Raw genomic sequence first — 21,455 nt, 5'->3', positions numbered from 1 at the left:
GACAGCGAAGTCTTAGTAATAGGGTCCCTTTTTTACCCTTTGGGTATGGAACCCTAAAAAGAACATCCATATCCACATATGTGCTCAAACACAGCCTCTCAATCTAACATAATTATTATACACTGTCTCTGTTCTGGAGTAGGTAAAACAAAATCTGTTTAAATATTTCCTACAAAGGTGTGGACATTGTTAAGTTCCCACATGGCTAGCGGGACAGTCTACAATTTATCTGAATTACTAACAAGTTATAGTTATGTGCAATTCAGTGTAGCCATAAACAATAGCTTTTCAGTTCGCTTAAAATTCAGCAGTCATGTTTTTAATTTTTTAATTAATTTATTTTATTTATATAAAATTGAAGTGTTCAGATTGCTATCTTTTCAAAAATTACTAAATCTAGTAACTAGTAATATAAGGATACTATGTATTAACCTTTTGGATGCCAATGACCGATATATCGGCAGCGTAGATCCAATGCTAAAGACCGATTAATCCGTCACAGACCAACATAGTCCTACATGCATGTGCATAAAGTTCAATTTTAGTTTTGACACTTCAGTGATGTGGCGTCCGAGTGACAGCTTTTGTGTTTGACACAGCGTCGAAAAGGTTAATTTGCTTTTTTAATTTTTCAGGGAAAAAATGCATGAAGGTGTACTGAAGGATGTAGAGAGACAACAAAGGAGAAAAATAGAAAACCTATACATGCTTGAGAAACAAAATGAATTGACTAAACAATTAAAGAAAGGATTAAATGAGACTTAGCAATTTAAATAAAACATAAGAGTTAACCTAATTTTGTTTATTTCCTAATGAAACGCTTATAAATAGAATTTAGATTAAATACATATAAATTATTTACTTTTTTTCTTTCAACCATTGCTCTAACATGACATCCTTCAGGTTAAGGTTGATACCAGTTGGGTATTCTTTGTCAACCGTGTCCACAAATCCATCAAGGCGTAACTTCTCCTTAGCCACAGCAGCTAGCGATTCAAAAGTCCGAGGTTCCCAGGAGGCCAAATTGGAGAGTGACTTGCGGTCTAACATAATGTTGGCTCGGTCAAGACCCTCTTTAAGCTGAAACTGTGTAATGTTGTGCTGCTCACAAGCCGCAGTGATCCTTGTGTGCCACAAGTCCTTCATATCTTGCTTCTTTAGCTCTCGGGCCTTAGTCGCGTATGCTAGCGCTCGGTGTACATTACGCACAGCGACGGAATAACAGTTTCTGCGTCGACCGATGTAATGAGCAGCTAGTCTAAAAATCCTTCTTTTTCGCCAAAATTCATCTGGGCCTCTGACCCGGATTAAGTTTGTAACAGTTAGAAACACCATTGCAGCCTGTGAATAAAATTTAAACGTAAGGAATGATCTTTGTTAAAAAAAATATATGTTAGCTGTAAAAAATTGTAATATACCTTATTTGTATGATAAATAAAACAGATCAAGAAAGACGAAATGCTAAATAGATATAACCTAAAATAGCGACATTGACAGATCAGTTTTTTTTTTATAATTATGGCTTAGATGCGAATTCTTTAAGCCATTTGTAGTTGAAAGCCGTTTTTAAAATCGATACTTTTTGTTAATAAATCGATAGTTATCATCGCATCCCTAATATCCCTATGTCTACTTCCTTAAGCTCGCTCCAGACTACAGAGTCGATTTCACTGATTAGCGAACTAGACTACACACTCGCGTTCGCGGCTTCGCGCTGTGATTCGCGCATGAGTGTGGAGGGCCCTTATAGCGCTCCAGACTACGCGGCTTTGCGCCGCGATTCGCGCACGAGTGTGGAGGAGGCTTTACTAATATTATAAATGCAAAAAGATAGTTGGTCAAGCAAATCCCGTCAGTAGAAAAAGGCGCGAAATTCAAATTCTCTATGGGACGATAACCTTTCGCGCCTACGTTTTTTAAATTTACCGCCTTTTCTACTGACAAGATTTGCTTGACCAACTATAACTCTGTTTTCTCCACGCTTAAACCGCTAAACCAATGAGGGCTAACGCGTTTGAATTCGCCGCTAGGGGCGCTAGTGTAGATGGTGGTCTTTTCCATAGTTTGAAATGACAAATGTCACTTGTCACTTCAATGACTGACAGCTGTTCTTTAGTCTTTTGGACCACTACATGACCACCATCAACAGAGGCGCCAACTGGTGAGCAAAAAAACGATAGCCCTCAAGTCTGGAGATAGCTTGAGGCCCGGAGAAAGGTATAAGATATAGCTGGTCAAGCAAATCTTCGCAGTAGAAAAAGGCGGCAAATTTTAAAAATGTAGGCGCGAAGGGATATCGTCCTAGAGAATTTGAATTTCGCGCTTTTTTCTACTGACAAGATTTGCTTGACCAACTATAGTTATAATATATACCAACTATAATTCTGTTTTTTATTCCGTAGACTAAAATGACATTTCATGTGGTACTAAGAAATGTCATCTCATACACATGAAACGTCATTTTAGTCTACGGAATAAAAAAACAGACCTATAGATAGATATCATTCCACGCAAACCAAGTCGCAGGCAGAAGTTAGTGCTTATAGTTTGTCAAAGGACTGTCTCATGTCAAACATAGACAGAGAGAATCATACTATCTTTGTCTTACACTAGTACTAGCACCCAAAAGAAAAGGATGAGTATAGTTGTTTTTGTTCTTAGTTACTGCCAATTTGGTTTGACCAACTATATATTTGTCTTACAGCTACCAGCACCCAAAAGAAACGGGTGTATGGTTTTTTTTCTGTTTTTATTTACTGACCAACTAAAAAAGGGGAGGAATGGTAATTTTTTGGCTATTTTCTTAAATAACTTCTACACTATTTATTTTATAATTACAAAAAAAATTAAGATTCTCACAATGAGCTCTTTTATTTGATATGTATAGTTTGTCAAAGGACTGTCTCATTTCAAACATAGACAGAGAAAATCATACTATCTTCGTCTTACACTAGTACTAGCACCCAAAAGAAAGGGATGAGTATAATTTTCCTGGTTGTTACTGACTGACAAATTGGTTAGACCAACTATAGTTAACAAGATATATATAGTTTGAAAAACTTTATTTTTTAATTTTCCCATTTACTTAACCGCTCCCCCCCCCCCCACCCTTAAAGTGGCCCCCATGTTTAAAATTAATTTGTTTTCGTTACATGTCCGTGTTTGGGTCAAAAACTTACATATATGTACCAAATTTCAACTTAATTGGTCCAGTAGTTTCGGAGAAAATAGGCTGTGACAGACGGACAGACAGACGCACGAGTGATCCTATAAGCCATGAGGGTTCCGTCTTTTCTTTAAAAATAGGTATCGTATAGAGAAAATAAATTGAAATTATTATTAAATTTATTATGTACGAAATTAGGGAAGTCCCGGCGCCGATCCATCAGGCACATCTCCCACTGCTATCTTGAGTGATTCGGATTCTTCAGCATCACTATCGTCCGAGGCCGATTCAAGCGAACCACTCGAGTCAAAGTTGGAGTTCACATTGAGAAGATGCTTTACATCGTACACGCGAGTTTTGCCTTTTTTGATGTGTTTGCTGGTTTCGTTCTCATTGGATACAGCCAGAATGAAAACTAAAAGCTAGGTAGGCAAAAGGACATTCAGCTAGGTGAGTACAAGCTACGGGGATGGACCCAGGGAAGTCATCGTATGAAACATACCCCCTAGCATGACTTGTCCCGCGCGACTCTATATTTCAAGCGCGACTTCAAAGTATGGTATGGAGTCGAGCGCAACAATGCAAGTCATGCTAGGGAGTTATGTATAGTATAATAGGTATAGATAGAAGTTATAAATAGAACGAACATAGCATATTGTGCCCTTTGGGCAAATCTATTTTCGTTTTAACGCCAAGTAAAATTCAAAATCATACTGGGTATGCAATTAAAAAGATACATTTTTGATGAAGGGCAAGTAAATTCGTGTAACATTATAAGATTTATAAGTTTTATAAGTATAGTGCCGGCTAAAAATATATCACCTGCAGGTTTCCAAAACACTCACAAACTCACGATTTTTACACATTATTAAATGCGGGTAGTTTGAAAAACTCGCGCGGCTAGAAGATGTTGATGTCAACTTTAGCCAGTCTTCTCTGAGACCACGAAGACAACGCCGTCCTGGAAACGTCGGAGGTAAATGTTAAAACTTAATTTAATACACGCAATTACTTAAGTCCCGTTTTATAGTTTAATAACCTGCAGGTTAACCTTTTTAGGATTCCTAGTTGACTACGGAACCCTAAAAAAGTTTGCCGCAAGAACCTGAAGGCGATATATTTTAGCCGGTACTGTAGATATACATATAAGAAGAGTAGGTACCTCAACTACAAAAACGGAAGAAAAAAGAATCAACTGAATAACCAGCGCAGTCATGACTGTTACATAGAGTTGCTCAGCGCATCCACACAAATGTATAGACGAGGTTCCCATCTCCGTCAAGTAGTTCGATATGCACGATCCTGTTTTACAGCAACTAGAACATGATTCAAATATGTTTAGGTAAAATCGTTTAAACGTCTTGCAGGCGGTCAGGCGATAGCATAAATTAAAGTGATGACCAATAGCATGGCACTTAAAAATGTAGGTGTTGAACAAAAAAAGGTTAGCTCAGTTAAAGTTTATTGCCGTCCATTGTCTTCGTGACGGTCGGCCTTTGCAAACTAAGATAAGGAATCCAAAATGCATCCTCATTGGTTATCTCTATGGGAGGCGGAGTTTAACTCGCTCGTAAGGATTGAGGTAAAATATTTCGGAACTTGTTCACCGCCAATGTCCCCGATAGTACCTACAGTACACGGTACCTATAATATGCAATAAATTGAATAAATTAAAATTGCAGAAAGAGAGTTAAATGAGAATCGGTGCATCGGTGCCAAGTGGGTGGGAAGTTGTAGGTAGATTTATATCGACGGGGATATGGACCATGATTACCTTACCGAAACTAACTGTACTGAATCATTCAAAACTGTTAAGTTGTAGGTAGCTGTACCTATACACTATACAGTGAGTGTGAGTAACTCAAACGGGCCAGTAGAAAGTTCATTTTTATATTTAATCGGGAACGTAAATGGATGTATTTTGCGCTGTAGCTCAAATCGCTTAAAACCGATTAGGTATTGTCATTGTCATTTTTCGTTATAACCCAATAACGCGATCTACCTACGTAGGTACACTACACTCTGCCCATCATCTACCAATTCTACCATCTATAACTAATATAATAGTTATACAGCTCCACAAAGAAATTGTTATTTAAACTTCAACCCTGGGTTAAGTGGGTTAATACCTACAACGCAAACCTACTTTCGTACCCTTCGTTTTATTTTTTATTCTTTGTGTTCGAGTTTCAACTGTGTTTACTTAAAGAATACGTCTGACTGTCTGTTAAGTTACAGCAGTTTGACAGCACTGGCTTCCCTCAAAAGCGGCTGGTCCTTTTGTTTACCTGAGAGGAACACTGTCAGTAACAAGCGCCACTCCCTTCGAACGTAGTTTTGTATCAGAAGTGGGATCCCATTCGTAATCGCGTGTGAAGTCGTACCAGTCTTTGCTAAACCAATCCGTATAGGAGTCAAGCTGAAAGTAGGTACATTATTTCGATAAACTTCGCTGAAGTAATTGAATTATTTATTATACTCACATAATAAAAATATACCTGGGCCTTTCAACGAGTTAGCTGTATTTTTTTTTACTTAATTCACTGAAATATGAACATTTTCACAACATAACATACCTAAATATTTGTATTACTCTCTCATCATGCAGCATTCGATTTTTGCCAAAACAGCTTTGAAGAATTCTATAATTTAATTTTGAAGTTTCCAGCGCGTACATACACATTACACGTACTTATACATATAAATAAAACAAAGGAATAAGAAGATAATGTAATTCGTCAATTACTGGCCACTGTTTAGTAACTGGCTACCTTATACTAAAAATGAATTCTATTCACCTATAAACAGAATTAATTTTAGTATAAGGTGGCTAGTAGGAGGGTGGCCAGTTATTGACACCTTATACTAAAATTAATTCTGTTTATAGGTGAATAGAATTCATTTTTAAATCTGCATGAATTCTGTTTATAGGTGAATAGAATTCATTTTTAGTTTAGGGTCGCCAGTTATTAACCGGTGCCCAGTAATTGACGATTCACCCTACACATTATGGAACAAACTGTCGTAGGACTTTTTAAAACTAGATGGCTGTGATTTGTGATAAATTAATTGTCAAATACGTAAACACTCGTCATATGTACAAAAGTAGGTACATTGAAGAAATATTTATATCTTATTGTGAATATAGTAAAATCTAGGTACAAATTACATACCCCACAACACCTGATTCCCCATTGTAAAATGTCCATAAGGTGTTTGAATTTAGCGTCCTGCCTATAATTTGCCATAGCTTTACTTATGGTTTTTTTGATGCAATCTTTACAGTGATAGATCTTGTGCGAGCAAAGACAGGCACCTATCAAGCTTATGATAATTATCGTTGCCATGCAGACCCAGAGATCCCAACAGAAAACTCTTGAATAAGGACTGTAACAGAAATATTTTTTTTATTTTTTATTTTTAGGGTTCCGTACCCAAAGGGTAAAAACGGGACCCTATTACTAAGACTCCGCTATCCGTCTGTCCGGCCATCTGTCCGTCTGTCCATCTGTCTGTCACCAGGCTGTATCTCATGAACTGTGATAGCTAGATAGTTGAAATTTTCACAGATGATGTATTTCTGTTGCCGCTATAACAATAAATACTAAAAACAAAATAATATAACGTCGGAGGTACATTTTAAAACTATTTTACGCGATTAAGTCCCGTGGAGATAAATAATAATAAAATAATATAAATATTTAAATGGGGCTCCCATACAACAAACGTGATTTTTTTCCTGTTTTTTTTCGTAATGGTACGGAACCCTTCGTGCGCGAGTCCGACTCGCACTTGGCCGGTTTTATTTATTATAGGGACATTCTTACACAAATTGAGTAAGCTCAAGAAGGCTTGTGTTTTGGGTAGACAACGATATATATAATACTTGTACAAATACTTAAATACATAGAAAACATCCGTGACTCAGCAGTCAGGAACAAATATCTGTGTTCATCACACAAATAAATGCCCTTACCGGGATTCGAACCCAGGACCATCGGCTTCACAGGCAGGGTCACTAGTCACTACCCACTAGGCCAGACCGGTCATCAAAATTGTTACATATCCTAATCCTTTCTATCATATTGTTTAAAGAATCATTTTCATTGTGACCAAACTCTACTTTAGAACTCAGTACCAGACTTTGAGACTTCAATGGATTAATATTGAATACCATGCTAAACGAGAGTAGGGTACTGTTAGACAATTTCATTCATTTAGGGTAATTATGGATTTTGAGTTATTTTTTGTAAGAGAAATATGACTACCTATATTCCTTGACAGTCGGTATTTCCCCCTAAAAGTATCCTTATTGTTAGATGCATGAAGGTTGATAGTGTAATAGCAGAAACAAATTATTAAAAAATAAATTGTAACCACGGCTGGCTCCTACAGTAGTGTAGGTAAGTTAAATATACTGAACTCTATTTTTTCCCCTTTAGATATCATGTAGAGCAAGTAGAAATTCGTGGGCAACATAACGATCCCAGTAAGCAGTGATAGCGAGACAAGTACGTCCATATGAAGCATTTCCATAACTATTGATAGACCTGTAATCAAATGCACTATCAAATAACAGTGGTTCACGGACGTAGATACACCTAGCTAGCGCAGTAGAGTAGGGTTACGTCATATTATTGATCGCAGTCCACAATCCAGGAGCGGTATCATGGTCGTTTTTTATCACTTCATGTCATGCGTCACTTTCGCACTTGCAAACTTGTTAGAACGTGACAGGCATGATGACAGATGATAAAAAACCGACCATCATAAGGGTAAGGGTAAGGGGGGGGGGGGTAAGGTAGCGTTCGCGGCTTCGCGCCGCGTAGTCTGGAGCGGGCTTTAGCCCTACAGTTCGGTATAAGTATAATTATGCAGTAAACGCGTAGTTAAACGTGGTTAAACCCATTTTGTCACTAGAAAAAGGCGGCCAATTTAAAAAATGTAAGCGCGAGGAGAGAAAAGCCCATAGATTTTTTTTATTCGGGCCTTTTTCTACTGACAAAGAGGGTGTTTGAATATAATGGACCACCGCTTGTAGTTTCTCCACCATTCATTACGCACATTGCCAATAAGCCAAGAAAGTAAGAGCTAAGAAAAATTGAGCCTGACGCCTGCATGGACCTTTGTGGTATGGAGATGTACCCTGGAATATCAATATTAAAAGAGTTGAGTGAATAAATTTAGTAAATATATTTGACTACCCTCACTTTGCTATGTATGTACTGAATGTAGTTGTTCAAATTTTGTAAAAATAAGCAATAGGTATACATACAGAGAAATAAAACCATAGTAATAACGATCATGACCAGTGAGGCTAGCGATAAGTACCAAACGCCCCAAACTATAGCGGGGTGGTTATGTGTGTCATGATCTACTCTAATGGCAGCTTTTTTCTTGCCTCCACACATATTTTCTTAAAATACAATATTTCGTTAAAGTGGTATATTTACAAATCGTTTTGACAGACATTATATAGTTCAAACCATAGAGCATAATCAGATAATCACTACGTTCTAAGAGACGGAATTTCATAGTAGATATCTGTCAGACGCATAGACATAGTATATACAAGTGTCAGACGGTTTGTTTTGCGATTGACTTTCATTTATACCAACATAAAGTAAATCAGATGTTGCCATAATATGATATCAAAAGTTTAAAGAAAGTAGTGCTGTGAAAAATCGATAAGTGAGTTTTAAAACCGAACACTTCTGACATTACCATAGACCTCCCATAGGGTTATTAAATAAAACATTTTTATAGCGCGCTCCAGACTACGCGGCGCGAAGCCGCGAACGCGAATGTGGAGTGGATTTCACTGATTAGCAAACTAGACTCCACACTCGCGTTTGCGGCTTCGCGCCGCGATTCGCGCATGAGTGTGGAGGGCCCTTATAAAACTATTACGGCCTAGGGAATATTACGCGAAACTGCGTAGGGGGCGCCAGAGCGACACTGCAACAATCTGAGGGTCTATCATGAAACAGGAATAGTACATTACTGCAGGCGCCGAGAAAGAAGGGCTTGCCGGCTGAGTAGGTATAGACGGCCGACCGTAGGGAGGCCGTATAGTGATACGAAGCCGGCAAGCCCTTTTCACGGCCAGGCATGTATAGTGCTTTTCTCAAACATATGCAATGAAATAAAGAAATACACCACACAAAAAAAAAAAACAAATTTCTCCTTCGACTTTGGCGGCAACAAGTTATTAATTGCTAATTCTGCAACCGCCCTCAATTGCGACGGAGTACAATTAATTTCTTCGTCGCTATTATCATCGGAACTCACATTGAAATTTTATTTATACATATATACATATCAATCACAAATATAAAATCCAGCTACTCGGCAAAAGTTTTTTAATTTTCCCTCCAATCCCTACATAATGTTTTTTTTTTTACGGAAGTCGTGCGTATTTCGCATGAATCTAGTATAGCATGGATCGGTCATGAGGGGTGGGGCGAAATGACCGAACGGGATAGTCTTATGCACAGATTACTAAGTAGATACTAGTCTTATGTATCTTTCAGTAGTAGTGCAGTTCGTTGCTTCATGACACACGCGAAATACATGGTTATTATACACAACCTGATATAGTTGGTCAAACCAAATTGTCAGTAAATAAGAACAAAAAAAACTATACTCATCCTTTTCTTTTGGGTGCTAGTACTAGTGTAAGACAAAGATAGTATGATTCTCTCTGTCTATGTTTGAAATGAGACAGTCCTTTGACAAACTGCAGAGGATTTTAAATATTGTCTATGGTCTCTGGTGACTTAGGCCCCATAGCACGAGCATTCGCTAATTAGAGAAATCTACTCCACACTCGCGTTCGCGGCTTCGCGCCGCGTAGTATGTAGCGGGCTATACAGATTAGTATACTTAATATCAGTTCGTGTGTAATAGGCGTTAACGCAGATATTTTTGGTCCGATAACCATTCAGCCACTAGAAAAAAATTAAAAAATATAATTCAGCTGTTTAGCCTGTTCATGAACACAGACGCCATGTTTACATTAAAATTAAAAAAAATTACTTCCCGGCCTAGGCCTTCAATTTCGTATGAAATTCCTTTACAGTTCTCTCGAGTTGCTCCGCCCGAAACGTGATACTTTGAAGCCTGTTTTGACGCACATAAGGACGATATTTCATTGCATGTTTGAGAATAATTTCTTTATCTAACATCTCTGTTACTCTTGCGTATTCGAGCGATAAAGAGGCAGATAGCGAATTTTCGAATTCGCGTTTCCCGGTAGGTCCTTCTCTGTAAGCAACGTGCATCAATGTCATATTTTATTATCTCTGAAAACTATGGATGGTATAGAAAGGATCGCAATCTCTTATGGCAGAATTGTTGTAAAAGTGACCGCGTTAAGCTTTAAATAATAGTTCCTAATCTCTCCGGTGGCGCTAGTTAGGCTCTGGGACATGAGTATAACATGAACCATATAAGGCAAAAAATAACCCGACCAAATTACGTAGGTTGTTTTTAGTAGTATTTCGGTGTATGGTGGCGCCGCCTAATTACTGTTTTTTGATGGACACTTTTCATACATAGAGATTTGGCTCCTTTATACAGTCTCCATGCTGAAAACTTGTCAAAAACCTGTTAAAGGTACAGTATGTATGTTACTCTATGGTTTACTAAAAAGGCTAGTCCTGCACTCTGGTGGCAGAACATTGCAGTAATATCCCCTATTCATTAAGACTGGGTCGACCGTCCTGTGGCGCCCTCATTAGGGGAATTGTGTTTTCCAATAAAGTAATTAATTTCTGTATAAATCGACAATTTGTAAAACGTGACAATTTAAAAGTGCTTGTTGCTAGGCCTATTTGAATAATAGTAGATTGTACACCAAGGGGATAAAGCACTGTTTTATGTCACGGGCGCGACATTGAATCCTGAACGTAACGAAGGACTCCCAGCTGTACTCCCGAGCGCAGCGAGGGAGCTATGAGTTAATTCCCGAGCGAAGCGAGGGAATTAAGACTGAGGCCTGAGAGCAGTGAGGGATTCAAGCGCCCAAGACAAAAACAGTTTTATTCCCGAGGTATATACTCTACTTTTCTCACCTTATGCAAGACAATAAAAAACAGGCTTAGGTAGTACTTGTTTCTGCCGGCGTGGCCTACTTGATTAACAAATGAAGATCGTGCGAATCTAGTAGGCCGCGGCTTCGGTTTTCGAAGATCGAGTTGGCCACGACCGCTAATTGCCTGGCCGCAGGCGAGTGCAACACATTTTGCTTAACGAAATTAGAGTTTATCGTCATAGCAATAAGGATTATGAAAAGTGAAAATTACGTTATTGACCGGCGGGTTATAATGAAATTCCATACAACATTATAACCCGGCTAAAGCCAAGGGATATAATGTCTTGCTTTCGGTGAGGTTTATATGATATATATAAAAGAATATTTTGACTTTGACTTTGATCGGTATTTAAATAATGTTGTCCTACTGATTCCCCAACTTTTGGTCTTTGTCAAATCGTTTTATATTACTTACTTTTAAGTTAAAAGTTTTAACTTTCACCTAAACGGAAAAATGTGACTACTACTACACCATTTGCCTTTCAGTTGATGCAAAAAATTAAAACGGGAAAAAAACAAAAACGACGTCATAATAAAGTAACATTATAATTTCCAAGCATTTTGATATTCGAGCTTAGAATAAAATTGATCACAAACTTAACTTTTTTATTTAACAAATTGGCAGTGTAAACTTAAAATATTATTTATTATTTTAGTTATATTATGTATAAAGTAGGTACATATAATGTAAATTGTAACAAAAATATACATTTGCTTACTTGGTGAGTTGTTTACAGGTTAAGGTACTTAAATTCAACATTGGCACTCAGATTTTGAGTATGATTTCATAAGAATAAGTTTAAACTTAGGTACTTAGCTTAGAAGTACGCGGCGGCGAGAAAAAGACTAGCGACCAACTATTTTCTCGCACAAGTGACAGGTAAATCCTGTGTGTAGTGTAAACCATGCATTATTAATGTAAATTTTAACATGCTGGCCATTTAAATAAAAACCTTATCTTAAATCAAAGGCCTCAAGAGCGCTTTTTCAACGCGCGTTAAAAAAGCGTTTGAATGACACAAATGGAAACATGTGTATTTATTCACACGATGGCGGTAGCGCTTTTTATCAAGCGTTGTTGGATTTCCAACTTTAAGCCACGGTCTTTAAATCGAATTTAGCATGCGGGCAGATTCAAGCGCTTTTTTAACGAGCGTTGGCAAAGCGCTCGTGTGTAGGGTCACTTAGTCTGTTTCCAAGACATCTCCCATCTTCTTCAGGTCCTTGGAGACTTCGAACTCGCACCCTGTGGCCACAATCACGTCTTCCACCGTCACTCCTTCGGCCAGCTCTGTTAGTGTCAGGCCTCTCTCCTTGTCCACATTGAAAACCGCCTGAAAATAACAGTTCATTGTCAGTAGTCTTTTCTTGTACCCCAAACTAGGTAATTCTCTAAGAAACCTTGGTTTCTGAATAGAAATGGAATCTATTGGCATTTTTATTGTAATAAGCTATTCTAAATGTTATTCAAATATATAAATGTTCGTATAGCTTTGTTAGCAAACTGGTATTTTTATTTCATGAAAATAACATCGCTATATCATAGATTTTTTTTAATTAATTTAAACGATAAATGTGCCATTCTCAACCAAAAAGGTACTTATTGTCGGTTGTCAATAAGACGCTATTTCCATATAGCTTCAATTTGAAATCAACCTTATCGACAAGCGACAATGCAAACGTCACAAATATTTGCACCTAAAAGGCAGCCGCCATTCTTTTGATCTTGTGACGTCATCTAGCAGTGCAGAAATAGAGAAACGTCAAATGTGAAGTAAATATTTATTAAGCAATATAATCCATTTACAAACAATAATTAAAACTAATAATCTAAAACTAATAAACTAAAGGTCTAATATGCGCCTCCACCCTACATCGTACCCGGCTCAAAAGTCCCCATGATGCCTGCAGCATTCCCTCGCTGCACTGCAATTGAGATCTGTTGAACCAGGTACGATCCAGAGCGGGGGTCGCAGCCCCTCTCCCGTAGACGCCTCCCCAGTAAATTGAACATTTGTGTTTGCTATAGTGACGTCACTCATGAGAAAAAATGGTGGTCGGCGTTTGCGGTCACGTGACGTACAGAAAACTACGATTTTATTTTTTAAAATAAGAATAAATTTCATGTTTTTATAACAAAATAGTAACAAACTTGTATTTCTTATAGTAAAAACGATATAAATGACATACTTTCATAATTTAATTTTGATAGATGAAACTCCCCTATTGGGGATTATAATCGTTAGTATAACCAGATACATATTTATTCCTTGGAATGATTGTAAAAATACATGAATAAGAAAGAGATTGTAAAGTTATCCCACAGCTTTTTTAAATGTAGGTTGACCAAACTATGGCTGAGCCTAGATTTATAGTCATTGCAAACGACGCATATAATTTGTTGCAAGTAAGTTTGCGGTGTACTTGCACTAGCAAAATTTTGAACTCGAGTACTGTAAGACTTATGTAATTAAACGAAATTTTACTCTAGCCTCCTAAGTCCTGCGGTACCAAATTTTGTACATAATAAAAGTCACCCTTCAGTCCCAGCATTAAGTAAACGTTAACGAAACCTGAGGTGGATGAGCTTATTGTAATGTGACGAAGCCTGCGCTGTGGATCTGATGGTATGCCTTTTTTTCGATTAATAAATTATACAGTAAATTAAACGTCTGAACACGTTAAGTAAAGTACTATAGTAATAAACACCGATAGTACATATTTCGGTACAAATTTTAATACTCGCGCGGATTATTCTGACAGTCCATAGAGTTGTAAAAAGTCTGTTCAGGACTGACAGCAAATATTTATTATGTGCAAAAAAATGAACAAGAGGCCTCTACTAGGACTATGACGTTTAAAAAAAGCTGGGACTTAGGAGGCTAGTTCAGATTTCGCCCCACTTCGCCCACTTGGTCACTTATTTTCACTCCCCGTCCCAGGCATATTTAACTACACTACGGAGTAGGGGCTCTTACTCTTCGGCACTCGGAAATTATAAGGATTAGGTATTACATTCGCCGGACACTTTCTGCTATCTGTCTGTTAAGAGGGACAGGGAAACAAAATATCGCTTTCTCGGTCCTTCTCAGCAGAAAACGTTTTGAAAACGAATAGTAGGAATCACTTCTTAGACACATGGCACACCATGAATAAGCGGGCATCCCATTCGTTTCTTCCCAGAACGTGCAGAATGTGAAATGAGTTGCCTCCTGAGGTATTTCCTTTGTGCTACGACATGGGATTCTTCAAGAAGCGGGTATTTAGGGTTCTCAAGGGTCGGCAATGCTTAAGTGGCTCCTGTGATGTTGCTTACGTCCATGGGCGACGATGACTGCTTCCCATCAGGCGGCTCGTCTGCTCGTTTGCTGAATGTCACATTAAAAAAATAAAATAAAAAAAAATCCCTTCCGTACCTTTTCAGTGATGATCATATCAACGCAGTTCTTGCCGGTGAGCGGCAGTCCGCACTCGGGCAGGATGCGGTGTCCGCCGGCCCGGGTGGCGTGCTCCATGGTGATCACCACCTTGGTGCGCGGCGCCGACACCAGGTCCATGGCGCCGCCCATTCCTTTTACCATTTTACCCTGGAATTGAAGCATAGCAAAAAAAGGATAACTATCTAATATACATAGTTTGGGGATTTGTTTTTCTCCAGATACAAGGATACATAAGGCCAAACTGCAACAACTTACAGGAATCATCCAATTGGCCAAGTCGCCATATCGCGAGACTTGCATGGCTCCCAACACGGTGAGGTCGATGTGGCCGCCGCGAATCATTGCGAAACTGTCGTCGGACGAGAAGAACGATGCACCTGGAATATTGTTATGACAACTTAGCAAAGTAATCAGATTCTAATCTGGCTCATAAACAAGTACGATGTTTCTTTAACCATCCAGGGCCTCCAGGGGTATCGAGGTATGGGTCATTTAATCTAACTGCATCTGAACAAATGAGGAATCTGAACAGTCAGAACTGAATCTGAACAAAGGAACCGAACTGAAATATTGGTCTAGTGCTCAAGCATAGTACTACGATTTATCGATCATACGAGTCAATAGAATTTCAACCTTAGAATATCGATTTAAGGTTCAAATCAAATTAGATTGATTTCGCAAAATAACATTCCTTCTCAAATGAATCACCGAAACTATTTGGATTTTTTTGGGAAAACTGTCTAGATTAGTGCGACCTATAAAGTTAACCCTTTTGGCCCTGTAATTATTATGTCACTACTTAATTCAACAACGTTTGTACTTTTTTGTCCTCTTCTTTCGCAAAATTATGAGATGCAAGTTGATATTTTATGAAGTAGTATCGCAGAAAATCTTAAAAATTACCTGGTAGTATGGTGACAGTTTCCTTTCCAGCATTGATGAGGTCTGCATCCACTTGGTCCTCGGTTGGAACAGGTCCTAGGCCAAGTATACCATTTTCGGATTGCAGCAGCACTTTCACATTTTTGGGAATGAAGTTACTGGCCAGCATCGGCATACCTGAAATGAGTGAAATGAAAAAATAAGAAACGAAAAATACAAAAAAAAAACCATCTTTTTTAATGTCGGTTTTTATTTTGAAACCAGAAGCGGGATAAAACGAATCTATTCTATTTAAGGTTTCATAGGAATGGCTCCTTCATTTAAATGATCATGTCATCATGCATATTGTGTCCTTAGCCATTGGACAAAACCCTGAAATCCCACGTAGGGTTACTTCTCAGACATGCTCTAACGTTAATATTTTTTATTTAAAAAAATAAATTTTAAACAAGTTATTTCCAATAATCGACAACAAAAAGAAACACGCTGTATTGGCAGTGTTTTTGACAATTTGTTCGAAAATGTTCAGCAATGATGACATTTGTCAAGTCAGAATCTTATTAGTGTCATAAATAAAAAAGATAATAGGTAATCAAAAAGGTCGAAGAAGGTTTCATATTATTATATAAGGATCTACTAACACGTACAGGCTGCTTCAAAGTAAAAAATCGTAATTTGTTAATTTCTTCTTAACTGCTACACCGGTTGTTATGATACTTTGTATACTGGTTCTAAATACGTTAATGCAGATGTACATTTCGGCTTTGTCCAATGGTTAGTGACACTCTGTATGTGCAGTATGCACCTTGAATTATATACAAAATGCCAGATACCTGAATCTAATTCAGGACTTATCATCAGTATTAAGGCATCAGATGTAAAGGTGGAAACAGTTTCTTTAAGTTTTCGTCCTAAAGATGCGTCTAAATCTAACGCATAAGGAATACGCGACTATTAGCATGCCATTGGCCAGTTGCCAGCCAGCGTCTTTTCGCCATGTCCAGTCAAGGGCATAAATATAATAATATATACATTCCCAAAGTTTCAAAAATATATGTACGCTCTTACACCTTAGACAATAAAGTCGTGTTCACATATTTTTGAGACATTTGTCTGGATCGATATTTTTGCCTTCAACTGTCCATATCATACAAAAAATGGCTTTTTATTTAGTCGTGCGGGTGCGGTGTTAGGATCGGCAACGCACATGTAACTCTTCTGGAGTTGCACGCGTACATAGGCTACGGAGACTGCTTAACATCAGGCGGGCCGTATGCTTGTTCGTCACCGACGTAGTATAAAAAAGTCACCTATTCCAAGGTTAGCATGCATGCCATCCTTAAACTCCAAAGCGGCCCTTCTAATGATCCTCTCCCGCATCAGATCTGCCGGTTTCTTTTCTTTCTGCTCTCCCGTCTTCTGAACGATCCTCCTCTCAATACGCTTCTCATACTTTTCACCCTTGATAACCCTGTAATAGTTGGATTAGATATAAGTATATTGGAGCATTCGGCGACAATGTCGCTTACGAAATACTTTTGCCTTGTATGGCAATTGGCAGCTACCTCAATCAAATGCGTTAAGCTCTAGAATATACTGCCAATTTTTTTGCCAAAGTCATAAAATATTACCACACGAAATATTGCTTTCTCAGCATTCCCAGAAGTATTAGTAGCAAGCTCTAAGGATAGTCTGTTTTATTCGCCCCTAGTATACAGGGAGACAAAATGACAGACTGAATCACACGCCAGTCCAGCCAGAACTTGATAAATAGGTACTAAATTACCTGTGCACAAATATCGACGGCACATGTACAAAATCTGGGTCAAGTTCATCAACAATTTCCTCAACTTCAGCTATGGTGATCCTCGCCGCTCTGCACATAGCCGGGTTGAAGTTGCGTGCGCTCTTCCTAAAGATCAAGTTGCCATGTTTGTCTGCTTTCCAAGCTTTGACGAGGGCGAAGTCTCCTACAATGGCTTCCTCCATTATGTAATTGTGGCCGTTGAATTGTTGGACGACGCGGGAAGCGCTTGGGATGTCGATCTAAAAGGTAAATCATTCCTGTATTAATGTACGCTAGTTTTTAGCCAGGATCGATTTTATGAAAGCTTTGAATACTAGCAGAAGACTTTTTCTAATAATAGGAGGAAAAGTTTGGTCCAGATCTAGTCGAATTTAAACTACCTGTAGGTAGTAAATTAATTACATACTCTCCAAAAAAAAAAACAATTGTATGGGTAAGTGCCAAATTGGCAAAGGTGTTGAGTAGACAGTATGGGGCTTGCATGTCTCATAATAGTCAAGTCACAACGGCAAATCCTTATAAAAATATATTATACTAAAGCTCGTCACAGACGGAGCAATAATAATTCGGCCGATATCGGCTGATATCTGCTACATTGTGAGAGAGACGAAATATACCTACCGATACATCGCAAAGCATCTGCAGATGACGCGATATTGTGTCAACAACTCAACAGGGACAATCAAAATTAAATTCTAAGCTTTAAACCACAAGGTTGATTTTGGCTATACTATATTACCAGTTACCTACCTTGCCATCCTTGGTGTATTTAATAGGAGAACCACCCTCTTGAATAAGAGTACCATAGCCAGTGGGGGTAAAGAAAGCGGGAATACCTGCCCCTCCTGCTCTGATCCTCTCTGCTAAGGTGCCTTGTGGAGTCAGCTCAACCTGAAATTTTAATTATAGTTTCAAAAAATGGAACCATAAAAAGGTAATAAACTATAACATTATTAGTTTAAGAACTCAAGTTGTGAAATTGTATATGTTTCCATGACCCATGACTGAGTTGTCATGTCTAATAATATTAATCTAATACCATTTAATTTTGAGCATTGGCTTGGCTTTTTAGTATAATATTTATTATTACTTATTTGATACACTAGCAGCTCTTGGAGCTGATACGTGTATATCGATCGAGCAATTGTATTTTATTTTGCACTTTTCAGTTCTAAAATGTGTATCTAGTCTAGTTTTGAAAGTGTTCACTGACGGTGCACTAACAACAGTTTCTGGTAGAGAGTTCCACAAATTTACCACACGATTCGGCAAGAAATGTTTCCTAGGGTTGCTAGCACACGGGGGTTTGACAAGTTTCTTGGAGTGTCCTCTCAACTTTACATTCTGGCTTGATATGTATAGGTCTTTAATATTTGGAACATTGTAGTGACCAGACAAGATTTTGTATGTCTCAATAAGATCGCCTCGCTTCCTTCTGTCCTCCAATGTTGTAAGACCTAGTTCCTGAAGCCGTTCTTTATATGGCTTCAATAGGGTATTGTATTGTAGCTCGGGCGATTTTCCGCAACTCGACGACTGGCGCCTATTTTGCGTGACATGGGGGTGGGCTAGTTCAATAGGGTAATAACAATCAGGATGTTTTCACCTCTTAAGTATTGAACTAATATGAATTAGTTAGGTACAAAAAAATAAAGATAAAAGATAAAGCTAAATGGTTAATACCAAGAAAAATTGGCAGTCAAATTTGAACAATGAAATAAAACAAAAGCAACCATATTCCATTTAACGATTTCAATTTCATTAGGAGCTTGGGACGCTAGGGCTTAAGAAGAAAAACTTACTTCCAACTCTCCAGTCAGGAACTGCCTTTCAAATTCAGCATTCTCTCCAACATAAGATGCAATCATCCTTTTGACTTGTTTGCTCTTGAGCAATACACCCAGGCCAAAGTTCTCCACTCCTACAAAAAAAAACATTAATTGCTAAGCTTGAAAGAGGTTATTCCTTTAAAGGCAACCTTATTCAAAAAAAGTTCATCTATTTGGTTATAAATGCGAGTTAGCTATAAATATATTTGCAAGTTAATTCAGACATTTCTAAAAAGTTGGAAAAGTATTCAAGAACATTTTAAAATTTTCAGGAAGTAAATTAGATCCGTTTTAGAAAGCTTCCAATAAGAAATTTGGAAAGTTTCATAAATTTGGATGCTTCTGTAGGCACATCAGCCACAAATACGATATTTAATTAAGATATTAGCTTAGCTGGCATTTGTGAAACGAAACACAGTCATGTAAAAAGTAATAGCTTAATTTTAAATAGAATTGTTTTGATAGAAACTTCAAATTATTAAACTTTTAACACTCATCTTGTTATGTTGGGTGATTAGTAAATAAAATGGTCCTGATAAATAATTAAAATACATGTAGGTACTAATACTTTATCAGCAGAACCCCTCAATAAACCCATTTTTAGGGTTCCGTACCCAAAGGGTCAAAACGGGACCTTATTACTAAGACTCCACTGTCCGTCTGTCTGTCACCAGGTTGTATCTCATGAACCATGATAGCTAATCAGTTTCTTTTTTACAGATGATGTATTTCTATTGCCGCTATAACAACAAATACTAAAAAGTATTGAACCCTTGGTGGGCGAGTCCGACTCGCACTCATGGCATTTTTAATATAGTAAAATACATTGAAATATTGTATAATTAAATATTATTAAGTTTATGAAAAATAAAGTATACCTGCATTGTTGGAAACAACAGTTAAACCAGTTACTTTTTGTTTATTTAAGGCCTGAATAAGATTTTCCGGTATGCCGCACAACCCGAAACCACCGACTAGAAGTTTAGACCCGTCTTTAATGTCTTTTACGGCTTCGTTGACATCGCTGTAAATTTTCCCCTTTTTGCTTGAAGTGCTGTAATTTGAACACAACAGAACCTGAAAAGAAAGTATTAGAAAATTTCACCGGTCTTTAATATGTTACGTAACATCGCACATAAATACTTAGACGGAACTACGTAAACAAACTTAGAAGATTCCACAGTAGGTACACACAGCACACAGACGCATTTAAACCATCCTTATATCCTTATGAAAACATTGATTAAATTCAAATGAGCACTTACCTTACTTATAGAGTACAAGGGTTTTATGTTCGACAAGCTAAATATACGGACAAACGTCATGGGAGCCATTCTAAATTTTTCGTAAGTTTTTAAATTCCGATATGCAGCTGTTTTGCCCTACTTTGTTTTTGTTTACATTCGTCCCTTCTTTACGTCAAACTGGCCAGTGACAATCAAAATGTCAAGATGCCGGTAAGCGGTAACACAAAAAAAAACTTTAAATTTCACTACCTACTATTGTTTCACGGCAAGAGCAGCGAACAGACTACCGCACGGTTGCTCAGTAAATAGAGACAATATAAAATGATAAGAAAGATATAATCACTTGTTTGCGTCTTCGGTAGGCGTAGGCAGGTTCGAGGTCAACGGGTAAGCAAATATACCAGATCATGCCATTCGTTATGTAAATTCCACATTAATAGGTTAGGTAGTTGTTTACACATCAAACCTCCCGCTCGGCCTGTTTATCAGTATCACATATTCACATATTGCGCTAACCTATTTTATACTTACATAATAATGTTGTCTAACTCTTCAAAGGAACTTTTTCTACCTTTGTAATTTGGCTAGGTTAATTTCTTGTATTCGTAATCGTAAGCCCATTGTTAGTACAATTTTATATTTAATTTCAACAAAATACCTATTTAGGTAGGTAGGTAAATCTACCAAAAAAAACGTTACTGTAAAAAACCTGCCAAGTGCGTGTCCGATCCATGGAGGCTCGGAGTAGAACCGGTCTGGCCTAGTGCCCTACTGGGTAGTAATAGTAACCCTGCCTATTAAGCCGATGGGCCCGGGTTCGAATCCCGGTAAGGGAATTTATTTGTGTGATGACACAGATATTTGTTCATGGGTCATGGTTGTTTTCTATGTATTTAAGTATTTACATATTATATGGGGTATTTTCTATGCTATGCTTACGCTGTGCGGCGTAAGCGCCATCGACAATAAGGTCCCTTTTTATAGAAAAT

At 37.9% G+C, this 21,455-nt stretch overlaps 3 protein-coding genes across 3 annotated transcripts; all 3 read right to left on the bottom strand.

The window, feature by feature from the left end:
- Positions 1–786: 786 nt before the first annotated feature.
- On the bottom strand, positions 787–1,503 carry LOC134743014 (large ribosomal subunit protein bL20m). Its single transcript, XM_063676276.1, has 2 exons — positions 1,419–1,503; positions 787–1,341 (listed from the first exon to the last, which is right to left on the bottom strand). The coding sequence occupies exon 2, from the start codon at positions 1,333–1,335 to the stop codon at positions 859–861; it is 477 nt and encodes a 158-aa protein (XP_063532346.1). The 5' UTR covers positions 1,336–1,341; positions 1,419–1,503; the 3' UTR covers positions 787–858.
- A 1,839-nt stretch (positions 1,504–3,342) lies between these two features.
- LOC134742723 (tetraspanin-15-like) lies at positions 3,343–7,710 on the bottom strand. The gene is made up of 5 exons (XM_063675914.1): positions 7,590–7,710; positions 6,340–6,553; positions 5,455–5,585; positions 4,329–4,482; positions 3,343–3,588 (listed from the first exon to the last, which is right to left on the bottom strand). The coding sequence occupies exons 1-5, from the start codon at positions 7,700–7,702 to the stop codon at positions 3,361–3,363; spliced, it is 840 nt and encodes a 279-aa protein (XP_063531984.1). The 5' UTR covers positions 7,703–7,710; the 3' UTR covers positions 3,343–3,360.
- Positions 7,711–11,788: 4,078 nt separating this feature from the next.
- On the bottom strand, positions 11,789–20,728 carry LOC134743013 (succinyl-CoA:3-ketoacid coenzyme A transferase 1, mitochondrial). Its single transcript, XM_063676275.1, has 10 exons — positions 20,485–20,728; positions 20,098–20,296; positions 19,193–19,311; positions 18,141–18,281; positions 17,370–17,629; positions 16,894–17,054; positions 15,605–15,760; positions 14,957–15,078; positions 14,678–14,848; positions 11,789–12,595 (listed from the first exon to the last, which is right to left on the bottom strand). The coding sequence occupies exons 1-10, from the start codon at positions 20,551–20,553 to the stop codon at positions 12,446–12,448; spliced, it is 1,548 nt and encodes a 515-aa protein (XP_063532345.1). The 5' UTR covers positions 20,554–20,728; the 3' UTR covers positions 11,789–12,445.
- Between the last annotated feature and the right edge of the window lie 727 nt (positions 20,729–21,455).

The sequence above is a fragment of the Cydia strobilella genome, chromosome 7 (genome assembly GCF_947568885.1).
Source record: "Cydia strobilella chromosome 7, ilCydStro3.1, whole genome shotgun sequence".
Taxonomy (NCBI): domain Eukaryota; kingdom Metazoa; phylum Arthropoda; class Insecta; order Lepidoptera; family Tortricidae; genus Cydia; species Cydia strobilella.
Note: the sequence above shows the minus strand (reverse complement) of the source record. Positions and strands in the feature narration are given on the sequence as shown.

What these genes read in the sequence shown, in the direction of transcription:
- LOC134743014 (XM_063676276.1), bottom strand. Translation starts at nt 1,335, where the DNA reads ATGGTGTTTCTAACTGTTACAAACTTAATCCGGGTCAGAGGCCCAGAT.
- LOC134742723 (XM_063675914.1), bottom strand. Translation starts at nt 7,702, where the DNA reads ATGGAAATGCTTCATATGGACGTACTTGTCTCGCTATCACTGCTTACT. An exon ending in TCTAAAGGGGAAAAAATAGA is followed by an intron (nt 6,554 to 7,589) that starts GTTCAGTATATT and finishes TTTCTGTTACAG; the next exon opens with TCCTTATTCAAGAGTTTTCT. An exon ending in GGGGAATCAGGTGTTGTGGG is followed by an intron (nt 5,586 to 6,339) that starts GTATGTAATTTG and finishes ACCTACTTTCAG; the next exon opens with CTTGACTCCTATACGGATTG.
- LOC134743013 (XM_063676275.1), bottom strand. Translation starts at nt 20,553, where the DNA reads ATGGCTCCCATGACGTTTGTCCGTATATTTAGCTTGTCGAACATAAAA. An exon ending in CCTTGTACTCTATAAGTAAG is followed by an intron (nt 20,297 to 20,484) that starts GTAAGTGCTCAT and finishes CTTTCTTTTCAG; the next exon opens with GTTCTGTTGTGTTCAAATTA. An exon ending in TGTTGTTTCCAACAATGCAG is followed by an intron (nt 19,312 to 20,097) that starts GTATACTTTATT and finishes TTTTTTTTGTAG; the next exon opens with GAGTGGAGAACTTTGGCCTG.